Source organism: Microtus ochrogaster, unplaced genomic scaffold (genome assembly GCF_000317375.1).
Source record: "Microtus ochrogaster isolate Prairie Vole_2 unplaced genomic scaffold, MicOch1.0 UNK88, whole genome shotgun sequence".
Taxonomy (NCBI): Eukaryota; Metazoa; Chordata; class Mammalia; order Rodentia; family Cricetidae; genus Microtus; species Microtus ochrogaster.
The window spans coordinates 609473-624620 of NW_004949186.1; the positions used below are offsets into that span (position 1 = coordinate 609473).

General features: G+C 44.5%; 1 protein-coding gene across 2 annotated transcripts in view; it reads left to right on the top strand.

Moving 5' to 3' along the window:
- The window catches only part of Dgkh (diacylglycerol kinase eta), a 165646-nt gene that overhangs the window by 93080 nt on the left and 57418 nt on the right, over window positions 1-15148 (top strand). For both annotated transcript variants that reach the window (XM_026777878.1, XM_005370871.2), the window contains exons 5-10: window positions 5221-5325; window positions 5598-5730; window positions 8325-8431; window positions 9002-9127; window positions 12564-12666; window positions 13796-13955. In XM_026777878.1, coding sequence (XP_026633679.1) covers window positions 5221-5325; window positions 5598-5730; window positions 8325-8431; window positions 9002-9127; window positions 12564-12666; window positions 13796-13955 — 734 coding nt within the window. The remainder of the gene's footprint in view (window positions 1-5220; window positions 5326-5597; window positions 5731-8324; window positions 8432-9001; window positions 9128-12563; window positions 12667-13795; window positions 13956-15148) is intronic.

Below are 15148 nucleotides of genomic sequence, written 5' to 3' on the forward strand. Positions count from 1 at the left end.
TCCCTCCCTCCCTCCCTCCCTCCCTCCCGGATTGGTGCTTATACCTTTGTTGAATGAGAGAATAGTAGCTGTAGCGTGAATTTTAATTGGTCTTAATAATAAAACCCCAGAGTCAGATATTAGGGGGTAAAAACTGAAAGATCAGTAAAGCAGAACAGCCAGCCACTAGTTCTCACCTCTACAAAATCCTCAGACCGAATGGGATATCCTATCTCTACAAATCCTCAGACTGGATCCTAAGCTCCTGTTTCCTCTGCCTTATATTCCTCTCTCTGTCCAACCGTATCAGTTCCCATCTCCAACCTCTCTAGTGCTGGGGTAAAGGTGTGTGCCACCACTGCCTGGTCTCTGTGGCTAACTAGTGTGGCTAGCTCTGTACTCTGGTCTTCAGGCAAGCTTTATCTGTTAGATCACAAACAAAATATCGCCACAAGTAGCTTATGTATTGGGATTTGAAAACAAACAAACCAGGTGATTCTGAGATAGATAACAGCTAGGTAGTTTACTACTTAGGGATACTACATACGCCCACCATATATTTTACTATTCTTTTTAAAACATACAATAATTTTGTTTTTTATAAAATTTCATACAGTTTATTTTGATCAAATTAATGCCTCACCTTTCTCCCCAATCCCTTCCCGATATGCCTCCCACCTCTCCACACCTGCCATCTTCCTCTTCCTCCTCCTCCTCCCCCCACTGAGTCCAGTTTGTGATGTTCATTTATTCACTGCAATGTGGTTGACCTATCAGAAACTGACTCTCCCTGCCCCAGAAGTTCCTTAGTTAGGCGTGGGAAGTCGCAAGCCCTCTTAGCCCCTTGCTATACTGTTCACTGCCTTGATCTTACGCAGGGAACCACAGCCGCTGTGGGTGCACAGGGGCCTAGTTATGATGGATCTGAAGGACTGCTTTGCCCCAGTCTCTCCAACCACTGGCTTTTACTGACTTTCTGTCCCCTCTTCCTCCATTTTCCCTGAGCCTTGTGTGTAGGGGTCTCTGTGGGGTGTCATGGGCAGTGGGCATGATCGAGATAACTGTCGCTGGGCATCCCACAGACGCTTATTCTTTGATCTGTTGTGGGTTTCTGCATTCACCACTGTCCATTGCTAAGAGGAAACTTTGGGGAGGAGGTCTGAGGTCTGCACTAATGTATGGTTTTATAGACGTGCCTTTGGAGGACAGGCTGACATTGTGTCCACTTAGCAGAATAACTGTAGTAGGTTTGCCCGGGGCCTCTGACTCTCCAGCCATGGATTCTGGGCCAGGAATACAATCCCAGCAGGCATCTCCCCCTGCGGAGTGAGCTTCAAGTCCAGTCATAAGACAGTTGGTACCTCTGTCACATCTGTGCTGCCTGTGGATACATCTTACCACACCAGTCATGAGTTTAGTTCACAGCCGGATAAACCCCCTGCGCCCGCTCCCATCCCAGGTACTTTCTTCCCAGCCCTGTGAAAACGAGCCAGCAGGGAGGATGACTTCTGATCAGAACCAACTCGATTTCTCAATGCCGTGAGACAAAAGTGTATAGTGTGTCTTCAGTAATAGGTTCTTAACATGGAGTTCTGATGGGCAACCAAGAACAATCATAGTAACCTCTGGTGTGTGTGTCTGTGTGTGTCTGTGTGTCTGTGTGGGGGTGGTCTTTGGAATACTGTTGACCAGCACCCGGAGGGCAGGTATCCCCTTCTGACACCAGGCTTTATCCCTCATGGAGGATAACTCCAGTTAAACTGTCTAGGAAGCATGTAAAACAGTAAGTTTCCATATAGCTTTCCCGAACATCTTTAGTATTGGTTGTCCCTCATCCTGGCCCCCTCATCCTTCCCTTTCCTCACCCAAACCTTCCTGCACATTTTTATATTCTAAACCTCCCATCTTTCTGTCTGGAAAGCGCCCCCCCCCCCAAGATGGTTATTACATACAGAAGCATGGCATATTTGCTTAAAAGCTGCAGTTAAATGAACAAAAAGAATTAAATTGGTCTGTGATCTCTTAGTATTTGGCTATGTATGTGGGTTTTGTTTTTGTGTTTTTGCTCGTGCGCATTAGCATATATACAGTCTAACTACAGTGCCCAGTTCCACAGGATTTTACATTTACTGCTTTATCAGCTGAATTATTTCGGGGAGAGAGGTTGAAACAAGGTCTCACTGTGTAGCTGAGTCTGGCAGGGAACTTACTATCTTGTCCAGGAAGGCCTCAAGCAGTTTTCTGTCTCTGCCACCCCTGTTTCTGGGATTACAAGAAAGAGCGTCTCCTTAGCCAGCCGGACTGGGAGAGTCTTGAGTCTTAGAAGTGAGTGATAGTGTGGTTGGATTGATTGCTTTGCCAGTAATTCCTACCGTTAACCATTCTACTAATGGGGAGTTTTTCTACTTTCCTAGGTACTGTTTAGAAAACCAATTTAGATGCCACCGCTGGGTACCATAGCATTTTTCCAGACGCATGAATCGGTGGCTTCCTCTTCTCCTTTACAGACTCTTTTGACCAACCAAAAGAGTTTCCCCGGCTTTGGCTTTCTGTACAAACTTAGTAAATGACTGGTAAACACACATGTGTGCCCCAGATTGTCAGGGGCTGCCATAGTTCCGGGGACACTAGTTCAGATGGGCATAAAAGCAGTGATGGTGTATACCGGAGTAACAGGAAGAGAGAGTTACAGATGGGGGTAGGGAGCACTTTAGGATGGGTCAGCTTCAGATCCTTGGAGGAAGGCATCACCGCTGCTAGTTCCAGAAATTTCCTGGATTTGCCCTCAACAGATGTAGGAAGAAAGCCTTGCCCCTCTCCCCACGCCTTATGTGAGAGGAGTTCTAGCTTCCCATTAGGCCAGGGCCGCCTACGGTCATAATAGAGTCTGAGTCAGATAAATTTGCAGCTAAGAAGCAAATAATTTTCTAAATTTGCCCTTCCTACATCTCCCTTATGAAATTTGGTGAGAATCGGGGCTGAGGTGACGTCGTTCAGCTGGAGGATAACCAGAACCTGTGTGTCAGCCCTGTGGCTGTGGGCATCTTCCCACACAGGCAGTGGGAGGAGCCCAAGTGCATGGAAGCTGGCTGAGGGAAGAGGTCGGCCTGGAGGCTGCAGCTTTGCTTGCTGAGCCGAGCTTGACTTAGCCCAGACAGCCGGGCTCTTTGGCCCTAGAGCCACAAGGCTAGCCATCTCTGCTCCATGTCCTTTATAAAGGACTGATGGCCTTTTCGCTGACTTCTGAGAGTGTGGTTTCATAATTAGTAGATTCTTAATTGTGATTAGTCACAAGGCCTGCCCGTCAAAATCACTCTACTGTCTTCTTGCCCTCGGAGAACTTAATTTTTGGTCTGAATTGTTGTGTATGATGATCTTTTGCTTGCTCACTATTGCTCATCTTGAAGCAAGTCTCGATTCAAAAGTGGAAATCGCTCTTCATTAGCATGTATGCCCTTGACTGAGTTATGCAGTCTTTCTGGAATCACTTGGGATTGAAGCGTCTGTCTAGTTCCTAAATCTCTAAGAAAATTTAGAAGCCATCGCCTGCCTTGTGTTCCCTGGCCTTTTAAATTCATGATGGCTTTAAAAGCGTCTTTAGTTTTGGTTGTCAGTCACCGTGCATTGCCTAGAATGTCACAAAGAACAAAATTAAAGAATGAAACGACACTTGAAAGCAGCCCTCATATTTACAGCCTATCGTAGAGCTAAAGTCAAGTAAATGGAAGAGGCAGTACTTACCCAGATAACATTAGTGAGCCAGTGAAACATGGAGGTTTCTGGACGCTGTACCAGCCTCCAAAGCCAGGAGTATATTATGATTTAATGGTACCTCTCCGCCACATTTGATGAACCGCCCTAGAAAAACATTTTGAAGCAATAAAGTATCCATTTGGCTTCCAAGTAATGAGAGAGGCACTGCTCTTTGCATTAACTATTTATTCAGGAAGAGAAGTGACCAACTGCTAATAAGCTTTACCCCAGGAAGGTCGTTTCAAACAAGAAAATGCGCAAGTGAGGCTCTCTTCGATCTCATGTGCAATTAACAAAGACGCAGAGCAGAGCGGTTGGTGCCCCGGTGCCATGTGACGGCCGGCTGCTCTATTTAAGTGCAGCTGCCTGTCAGAAGTAGTAAAAGCTTCAGGGCTTCTGGAAGACTGTGCCCTCTAATAACAAGGGAGGCGGCAATGACTGGTGAGTGGCCCAGACGGGCTCCTTCCTCTGTGGCTTGCCCTGTAGGCTTACTTGCTTAGGTCCGCGGTGTTAAGTACCCTACTTCCCTCTTTAAGGGATGGTCCCCTTTCTTTTTTTCTTGTAGATGATTATTGTTTCATAATCACTTATGATATCTGCTGTATATATAATAAAATATTTATTTTATTAATTTTGATCAGGAGATTGGGCTTGGGTAACTTTTCTATTTGTTGTATAAATAAATCTCTAATATATTATTTGAAATTAATTTCTTGGGAGGTATGCAGTGTTACACTGTTGTACCACAAGTACATAAATGGTCCCTTCCTTGCAACGAGTGTTTAGGCTTCAGTGACTTCAAGGCAGCATCTACGATATACTGTATTAGTGAGCAGAAGTCAGAGGTTTAACTTGGAAGCACCTTTGGTACTAAAACAGCTGTAATTTTCCATTCCACTTTCTTTAAGGTTCTTAATACAATTAATTTGCTTTTTTTCAGAGTCATGAAAAAAAAATAGTGCAAGCCACAATTATTTTCTTTCCTCCAAGATTTTTATGCTTTCTCCCACTTGGCGCTGATGGAAAACTAATATAGTTTCTACACAGTGAGAGGGAAAAGCCTTCCTACGGATCTTATTCACACGGGCAGTAGAAATATGTCAGTTAGGAATTTTAATACTGCGTTTTTAATTTAAAACTCTTTTCCGTATTGAAAGTTACGTGTCATTTCAAATTACTTCGAAGTGTGTGTAAAACAAGCTTTGAAGACGCATCCCATGTAGTAAGAATGTTTGTTTATGTGAGCGAGTGGTCTTTAGAAAGAGCTAAGCAGCCTGATTAGTATCAACAGAGTCAGAGATGAGCCGAGAATCCCGAGTACCTTTCTTCCCTGGGACACCCTGTGTATCACACAGAACAGAGCTCCCCTCCTTCTTCATCAGGGAAACAAAGACCCAGAAGAGACGGAACTGCCTCGTAAGCGGCTGGGCTTTGTAAAGCCCCTCTTGTTGGTTACCAGTAATCACTAGATCGAATTGTCCCTTTCAGATAATCACTCCGTTCAGAAGGCTGATGCTATGTGCTGAAAACAGGAAGGAGATGGAAGACTGGATCAGCTCTCTGAAGTCAGTGCAGAGCCGAGAACCGTATGAGGTAAATACCGTCCGCTTGTTTCCTGGTCCTCAGAGCACAGGCTTACAGAAGAGCAGCCGCGGAGCCAGAGCTAGCCCGTGCCAGAGCTAGCCCTGCAGAGGGAAGCGTTGGCAGCTGTGTAAAGTGGATCTTGTTTTCACATCGAGTGCCTTGCTGATCAGAGTAATGGGCTGAAGGTTTGGTCCGCCCCGTGGCACGAACATTGCAGATAGTCACAAGTGGCCAGCCATGGTCTCCTGTTTGGCAACTCTGTCCTAACTTTGCCTTTGCAGGTGGCCCAGTTTAATGTGGAACATTTCTCAGGGATGCATAACTGGTATGCCTGCTCCCATGCCCGGCCCACCTTCTGCAACGTGTGCAGGGAGAGCCTCTCCGGAGTGACCTCCCACGGCCTGTCCTGCGAAGGTACTGTAGCCGTCTGCTTTTGTGCTCCACCAACAAAACCCAAGTGCTGTAGACACCTTGCCCTGGGTACTACACCATCATGAAAGAAGCAGACAGACACCCTGCAGAAAAACACCTTCCTTGGTGGGGGCAAGGCCTGGGAGATGTGTTTAAGTCAAGATTTAAGTTTTGTTCTAGTTCAGGGTTGGGCTCTACACACATAGAACTGATTTGGGGGAAATGCTGTTGCTAAACAGAAAACATTTGAAAGGAAGCATACATCAAAATTCAGTGGTCTCTTGAAGGAGCTTCTTACTGTCTAAAGATCCCTTGAGCTTGGTAGCAAGCATTCAAGTGTTCTTTGTTTTAATTGACTACGGAGGCCAGTATATACTCTTTGGCAGAATTCCTAATGGTTATTGATATTGCATTATTTGAAATATTTTCCTTTACTTATGCTTCATTTAATTGGATACCCTATTGCTGTTTCCTTTTCTATCTTGCACAGCACTGGGAACTGAACCCAGAGCTTCGTGTACATTAGGCAAACACTGTGCATTATCTCATCTTTGTGTCATCATTCGGAACTTCTTTAATGTTTTCTAAAATTAAGACCCATGCTAATGTTTTCTCTCTTTCATATTGAAGGAGGTCGCTTGTTCGTCGGGCCACCCAAAACCAAAATAGCCACACAGATACTGTATTAATTAAATCACTGCTTGGCCCATTAGCTCTAGCTTCTTATTGGCTAACTCTTACATATTAATTTAACCCATTTCTATTATACTGTGTATCGCCATGAGGCTGTGGCTTACTGGATAAAGTTATAGTGTCTGTCTCTGGAGGGGCTACACGGCTTTTCTCTGACTCTGCCTCCTTTCTCCCAGCATTCAGTTTATTTTTTCCCACCTAGCTAAGTTCTGCCTTGCTATAGGTCCAAAACAGTTTCTTTATTAATCAATGCTAATCACAGCACACAGAGGGAAATATCACATCACTTTCATTCCGTTTTTAATGCTATAATTTTAATTATAAGATGTGTGAGTTATTACTTAATTTAGGAACTGTGAGTACCAAAGGCAGATCTGTCAATGGCTACCAAGGGAAGGCTCATGCCTCTTCAGTGTGAAGAATAGAGAATGTTGGGTACTGTTTTTGAACCATGTATAGAATGGATACCAGTTGTTTCTGGAATGCAATCACATCTTAAGTAATTTCGAGCATGTGTAATTAGGATTTAGGTTAAAGTAGTGATAGAATGTCACTCTTAATGGATTTCAAACGATAAGAACTGTTGGGATGGAGCTTGCTACTGCACCCTCTTCCTCTCCTGCCTGGTCAGACTGTGATTGGGTTTAAGACATGCAAACAGAAGTCAGACAGGCAGAGACACACTACAAAAAATTAATATACTACTTTTCATAATTTCCTGATTTAACTGAGAATGTTAAGTATAATCCCAGGGAGAAATTACCCTTCACAATTATTTAAATAGTATCTGAAGAAAGCAAGTTTAAATGGCAATTTTAAGAAATCAATAATATCATATATAAATATAGATACTTGTCTTAACTACTGTTTAATATTTAGGAGGACCCAGCATGGTAAAGACTACATATTGGAATAAAAGTCATTGTTTTACTACAGTACATGTGGAGTTTTGTGGTTTGAGATAGTGAGTGATCACTGACCAGGGCATGGGCTGTTTTCCAGCCCTCTCTGAAGAAATTCAGTTGCCACCAACAACATAGGTGCAGAAGAGTCACTTGCGTTTCTTGGTGACCATAGCAACAGCCTGGCTTGCCATTACTTGTTATGCAGGCTGTGAGTCTCAAGGCCTACTTTATTATAAAGTGTGGGTTATTTTTTATTTTAAATGAACTGCTCCATTTTTAATGGCAAGATTTTGAAGTAAGGAAGGAATGTTTTAATTTTTACCGTCTTCTATGTCCTTGCACGGGACTCATGATATTCCAGACCGGCCGTGCAGCATCTGCTGTCCACCTGCCTCTAGCTCCCGAGTGCTGGGACCAGAGGCGCACACCGCAGGCCCAGCTCCAGTTTACTGCCCTGCCATCTTGGTGACTGATTCCCCAGCTGCCTGACTGTTTTCTTAATGTGCTTGAACTTTAAAAACCACTTCTGGATTATCTTTACCTTATGACAGCTTCAAACTGCTCGTATAAATTAACAACAACTCAAAGGTCAGAAATATATACACCTCCATGAATTCCCTCACACACATCCAAACAGGGCAGTCTACACCTAGACTGGGAGGTGATGGTTTCCAAGTGCTCTGGTGACCGTGTTATTTTGAGTGTGTGTGTGTGTAGGTCTTTGTTTTTCTCTTCTGAAGAGCCAGGTCTCTGTGTTTATTTAATTCCTCTTCTTAGCAACAATCTATTATACTGCATTTTAATGGCTTCATAAATACAAAGACATCAAATTTTAAGATTTCAGTTACTGCTCCTGGAGCTTGAAACTCACTTCCCTCCTGCCTCCTTTTGCCCCACCCCCCACCCCCTAAAAATTTCATCCTGTAACTTCCTTCCCTTGACAACCGCTGACGTTTTATGGTGTTTTTGTTGTTTGTTTGTTTGCTTTTTTTTTTTTAGTGTGTAAGTTCAAGGCTCACAAAAGATGTGCGGTGAGGGCAACTAATAACTGCAAATGGACTACGCTGGCCTCCATCGGGAAGGACATCATCGAGGATGAGGACGGTGTAAGCTGCTGTGACTCCCCGCCCCCGCCAACCCCCCCCTCTCATGCCCTGCTCTTGCGGACCACAATGACAGAGAGTTAAGTGGGAATGTGGACTCTTTGGGTTAGGTCGCGAGTGTCAGTTGATTATGAGTTTTCATTTTTGATTGATTGCTTTAGAGCATTCCCCAGTTCTCTGTAGGAGAATTTGTTCTGAGTAACACTGGGAGCTCTTCTCGCCTGGGCTGCCGTCAAAGACCTTTGTCTGACTCAACGGCCTTCAGGGCTTAGCTGAGATGTTCATTTGGTAGGTTCTGGGCTTCCTCTCAACCGTCCCCTCTTCTGAGCTGGACTCCATTGTATCTTTTCTGCGAACCCTATAAAGATCGCTGTCTCCTAGGCCTTGCTTGCCCTTCCCCTGAGGGTGAGCCTTTGTCTTCCCTTCGTGTACCTTTAGGACTCAGGCTTGCTAGGATGTCCACAAGTGTGGGCCAGATGAGTGAAGGGCTCTCAGCACACGCAGGATCGAGTGCCATCTTCTACAGCGTGAGGATGGCGTCACACTCTGAACACCCTTTCTTCCTGTCCGTAGGTCGCTATGCCTCACCAATGGCTTGAAGGCAACTTGCCTGTGAGTGCCAAGTGTGCAGTCTGTGACAAAACCTGCGGCAGCGTCCTCCGCCTGCAAGATTGGAAATGCCTTTGGTGTAAGACCATGGTAAGGGTGCAGCGTTATTCTGTGCTTTTAAGTGAGCATCTCTCCCTAACTTGGTCTTCCATGTGGTCCAGAGGCAAAGCAAAGAATTCCTAGCAGAGCAGACCCTGGTTGTGCACACTCTCCTCTGTGACATAATGGTACCTGTTTATGTTTTTAAACTGTATTCCCTCTAATGTGAGTGTGTGTGTGTGTGTGTGTGTGTGTGTGTGTGTGTGTTTCTCATTTCTGCCCTGGTCTTTTTCAAATGGTCCATTTATAGTAGTTGCTTGTATTCAGATATTTTGTATGTCACAGGATCCCCTTCTCACAGCTTAGTGTTTTTCTGTTTTGATTTCATCACATTGTAATTTATTACTTTCAACCCCCTCCCCACAAACTACATGTTGCCTCCGGAAAGCCCTGCTCCAAGGTGCTACCAGGTTACCGCTGATATCCCCAATGGAATTTTGCTGCAGCCCATGTCTGTCCTCTGACACGATACCAAACTCAGTAGGCTGTGCATTGGTGCGATTGAAATTATATGAATGTTATATAAATGAATATTTTTTACAGTTTGCGTGCGAACCAAGGGATTGATTCTCACCTCATGTCTCGTTTCTGTCAGATGTTCTGATTGAATGAGAACTGTCAGTGTTGGGAAGCGGCCGTGCAGACATGCTGGGGCAGGCGGCTGTGTGGACTCCTGCTCAGTGCTGGCCCTGCTGTCCTGCCACAGCGGTGACTGCCTTCTCCGGGGGTAGATTTGTTTGCTGGTATTTTGGGTCTTGCAGTCTTTTTAATGTTGGTGTTTTGAATTTGGAAGCTAACCCCCCCCCCCCCACACACACACATTTGAAATGTGGAAAACCCAGTGCTTTTGTTAAATGTGAGGCAGATCAGCAGACAGGGCAGAGGGTGGGAAGCTGGTGACTTGATTGTGTAGTTAATGGGACTGGCTCTCAAGCAGAGCAAATCCTACAGTGTTTTAGTCAGGTCTGATAGGGGACCTGTGCCTCCTTACAGCTTTTAAATCAAATGTGCCTCCCCTCTGTCCTGGTGCTGTGGTATCATTCTGTCTTATAAACCGTACGCGTGTTGCTGATTATTTTACTTTGGTCTCTGTTAGGTTTCTGTTGCTGTGATAAAGACACCATGACCAAAATAAAGGTGGGGCAGAGAGGATTTATTTGGCTTAAGGTCCTATCTAAGTCCATCACTGATGGAAGCCAGGGCAGGAACTTACGAAGGGAACCTGGAGGCGGAACTGAAGCAGATTCCACAGAGGAGGGCTGCTTCCTGGCTTGCTCCCCATGGCTTGCTCAGCCTGTTTTCTTCACAGCTCAGAACCACCACAATCATCACTCAACAAAGATGCCCACAGGCTTGCCTATGGGCCAGTCTTACAAAGGTGGTTCCCTCTTTCAAGATGCCCCTAGCATGTGTCAGGATCATAAAAAAGCTGTGTTCACAAGCATATAGCATTATAGCATGTAGACTGTCACAGCTGTCTTTTCCATCTCAGTACACCCAGACCCCTAAAGCCCTCTCCTCGCCTTAGAGGACCATCACACACAAACAACATTTTTTAAATACGTTGTTTTCATTTTGTGTGTGTGAGTGTTTTGCCTGCGTCTACGTAATGTGCCCTGGGTGTGAGCCTGGTTTCCATGGAGGCCAAAAGATGGCTCCAGATCCCCTGAAAGTTGAGTTAAGGAAGGGTATAAGTCACCTTGTCTGTGCTGCTGGGAACCGAGCAAGGAACAACTTGGCCGCTCTCCGTTTCTCCACTTCCGGGCACAAACAACATTTTAAATCATCCCTTCAGCTGCTGTTACCTTTGGTAGCTTACGACTCCTCTCGTTTCCTGCTCTCTCTACCGCCGTGTCTCTACTGCTGTTTCTCTCCTCTGGGGTTAGCTGTTCACTTCTAACTTTTGGAGAGAAGAGCGCATCATGTCTGTGAGATGAAATATTGGAGAGGCTTTGTGCACGTTGTCTTCCTCTGCAGTGTACATGTGTTTACTTTCCTTTGCTCCGTGATTTCAGCAGTACCTCAGTCTGAGCTAATGAGACTGTACTTAAGACGACATTCTGCACCTAAAAAGCCCTAAAGAATGGCATCGTTGCTACAGGGGGTGTGTGGCGGCATTCTGGAATGTCTTTCTCCCCCTTTTATTCCCTGGCAAACAACTCTCCTACCCTATCCTGTACTAGTTACACATACTGGTCTCTGTTACCATTCCCTTGTGACAGATCTTTTGGTCTCAATGTTTTTGTTGAGGTTTTCCTTCCTTCCTTCCTTCCTTCCTTCCTTCCTTCCTTCCTTCCTTCCTTCCTTCCTTCCTTCCTTCCTCTCTTTATTCCTTTGCTCTTTTGAAGGGTCCACCACTCAGCTCCAGATAAATACATGGACACTCATTCTTCCTTATAAATGCCTGGCGTTATCTTGGCATATTTCTAACCAGCTTTTCTTAAATTATCCTGTTTATGTTTTGCCTCTGGGCTTTTACCTTTTTTGTTTCTCTATATCTTTTCTTTCCTTCTTACTCCTTGGTTTGCTGTATGGCTGTGTGACTGTCTCCTGAAGTCTTTCTCTATCTTCTCTTCCCAGAGTTCTCCTGTTTATCCTCTCTGCCTGCCAGCTCCTCCTATCCTTCCTCCTGGCTCACTAATGACCGTTTAGTTCTTCATTGGACCATCAGGTGTTTGAGACAGGCAAAGTATCACACCTTCACAGAGTTAAACAAATATAACATAAAAGAATGCAGCACATCTCTGCATGGTTAAACAAATACTCCACAGCATAAATCAGTGTAATGCATCTTCAACTAATATCCCACAACTTCTCAACTTCCTACACTACCATTTATTGGTGTGCTTGCTATTTTGCCTTTAAATGGTGATACTGTACTGGAGGATACCCAGTGCTTCCTACCTACCGCCATCTAGTTGAAAAGGGCCAAAAAGGAAAAAAACAAAAACAAAACCGAGAACCCCACCAAAGCCTGAAGTCCTACCACCCTGGTGCTCCAACAAGGAATTTAAAGACTAGTGCCTGTGCCCTTCAGCCCTGCTCTTCTCAGGCAGCGCTGTGGCGGATTCTCCTACACTCTTCACTTTAAAAACCCTCTGGCCAGGCGGTGGTGGTGCACACCTTTAATCCCAGCACTCTTTCTTCCCGTCCCCTGTATCCCCCCCCCCCATCTCTTTCTTCTTCCCTTCACCAGGTATTCACTGAATACATATTACTTTTTGGACAGCCTCAGACATTCTCACGTGTACAGTGCTAGCCCATCCCTCAGAAGGAGATGTGCCTATAGTGGCTTGCTAATCACTGAACCTTCTGTGACCGTATTGATCCTGACCGAGCAGGGCTGTGGATCTCGTTTATAACTTAACAGAAATGCATTGGTTTCCTGTTGTTTTTGATTCTTGAAGGTTTCTTTGTTGGTTGTTAGGTCCACACCGCCTGCAAAGATTTGTACCATCCCGTCTGTCCCCTCGGCCAGTGTAAAGTATCTGTCATCCCTCCGATTGCACTAAACAGCACAGATTCTGATGGTACGTAGCAGTGGTGTAAGTACGTGTATTTCTGGCACAATAGTGTTGACTTCATTTCCTATGATAAATAAACTGCAATTTGCTATTCTGGTCAGTTTTTAGAAATGCAGGAAGGTATATTTAATTGTTTAACTAATTAATTAATTTTTGTGATGCTGGGTATGAAACCCAGCTCTTACAGAGCTAGGCATGTGTCCAGCCCCTCAGCTCCAGCCCCGGCCTAGACGAGTATCTTGAACTGAAAGTTGTAGTGCAGCCACTAACACATTAGCCAGATCACCATACATAAGACTTTTAGATTTTTGTCTTTGCATCCCAATGGATTAAGGAAGATTGTTTATTATTAGTCCTAAAATATTAATCTGCGTGTGTTCTCTCATTATAATTGAAGCTGCCCGTTAGCATAGACTACTATTAACATTGGCTCTCCTGTAATCTCCTTGAAGGACTTTGTAGTCCTCTGAATGCGTTGCTTTGTCCAGAGTCTGACAAGGCTTAACCATCAGTGCTGAGGAAACTTCTTAACATCACTAGCTCTGGACTAGAGCGTTCATTACTTCCTTTTCTGCAAGCCGCCTTACAAATGTCTTCTGCAGTGTGTTGTTTCAGCCTCTGCTTCATGCACAGACTTTGGATACGTTTGTGTGTATGGAGGTAAAGCTTAGAGGTTGGCCTCTTGAATCCTCCCACCCTGGATATATCTTCTGTTTACTATAAGTTTGAAAGTATTTTCTCAGGCCTCTGCCACGAACTGTTGGAATATTAGAAAATACCAAGCAGGAACATGGATTATTTGACAACAGCTAGGAACCCCATAGCCTAGATTTGTTTTTCTTACAAATAATTAGTAAGGTTGGTGGTCTATTTCAAATACTTTGTGATTGAGGTATTTATTGTCTTTGATGTGATTTTTTTTTTTCCACTACAGAGCATATTCTAAAATGTGAGTTTTATATTGTTGGATGCAAATAGTAGCCTTAGCTCCCTTGGGGGATTAGATTATAATGATGTGCCGGCAGTCAGGAAGGTTCTTTATTTTTGCTCCTTTCTCTTCCTTTTTCTAAATGTCTGTTAATAATTTAAGAGGGAAAGATGTACATCCTAATCATGTCCTGGGTTTGTTTTTCAGGTTTCTGTCGAGCAACCTTTTCGTTCTGTGTCAGCCCTCTCTTGGTGTTCGTCAATTCTAAGAGTGGAGATAACCAGGGAGTAAAGTTCCTTCGTCGCTTTAAACAGCTGCTCAACCCCGCTCAGGTGTTTGACTTAATGAACGGAGGGCCTCACTTAGGGTAATTCACTAATGATAAATCTTACTTGGGTAAAATATGGCCTGAGCACGAGCTGCGTCCGATCCTTCTCCGCATGAAAGTTTCTGTTTTCAAACCAGCCGGTGGTGGCGCACGCCTTTAATCCCAGCACTTGGGAGGCAGAGGCAGGCGAATCTCTGAGCTCGAGGCCAGCCTGGTCTGTAGAGAGAGTTTCAGGACAGCCACAGCTTCACGGAAAAACCCTGTCTCAAAACAAAACAAACAAATAAAACCCCCAGAAGATTCCAGTTTCACTGGCCATCTCTCTGCTACCCTCACTCATTTCTTCATTGAGCTTTGTCAGGTTTTGTTTTCGTGTTGTTCTTTTTGCCTGGTGTAGGTCATTGACCCTACAGATGGAGACATCCCAGGCAAGTCCTCATTATTTAGTGATGTCTCTAGCTTAAAGTTCTAAGTATTTGTTTTTGTAAGTTTTTTTTCTTGTTGTTTGTTTATTGTTGTTGTTTTTGAGACAGAACTATGAGGCCCTGGCTGACCTGGGGCTGTATGTAGACTAGACTGGCCTCACCTGTCTTTCCCTCCTCAGCTCTGTGATTAAAGATGTGTTCCCTAAATCATATTTAACGCAACCGTTCTGATGTTACTAAAACTTCTTCTGTCTGTTTCCAAATTTGTTATCAAAACTTCCAAATTCTAAAATGTGTATGAAAATATTGCAAGCGTGTATCTTGCATCAGACAAATACGTCCCTTTAGGGAAGATAAACTTGCGTAGATGTAAAAGTGAGAGCTGATATCAGAGAATCACCTTCGTGGAAACTAGTGTTGATTCATATCAATACTCACTGTCAGTGACGTAACCAAAGGGGGCTGTCTGGCACTTCAGGGGAGTACCTGAAGGATCTCGGGCTGACATCGGATACGTGGTAAGGGACTTTAGTTGACTGTCCTTTGAGTTTTCTGTGGCGTTTTATAAGTTAACGTCCCCAAACAAATACAAACTACATGGCATTTTCGTTGGAGGGAATATGCCTTGGGATATGTCACCCCCTTTCTGCATAAAATTTTCTATGGAGGTGATACTGTGTCTTCTCATAAAGGGGTCTTTCACTCTCTAAACCTTTGAACTTCTTTCCTTGTGAGACTGTTGCACAGGGCCTGAGGTTCTGTCCTTGTGAGGCTGTTGCACAGGACCTGAGGTTCTCTCCTTGTGAG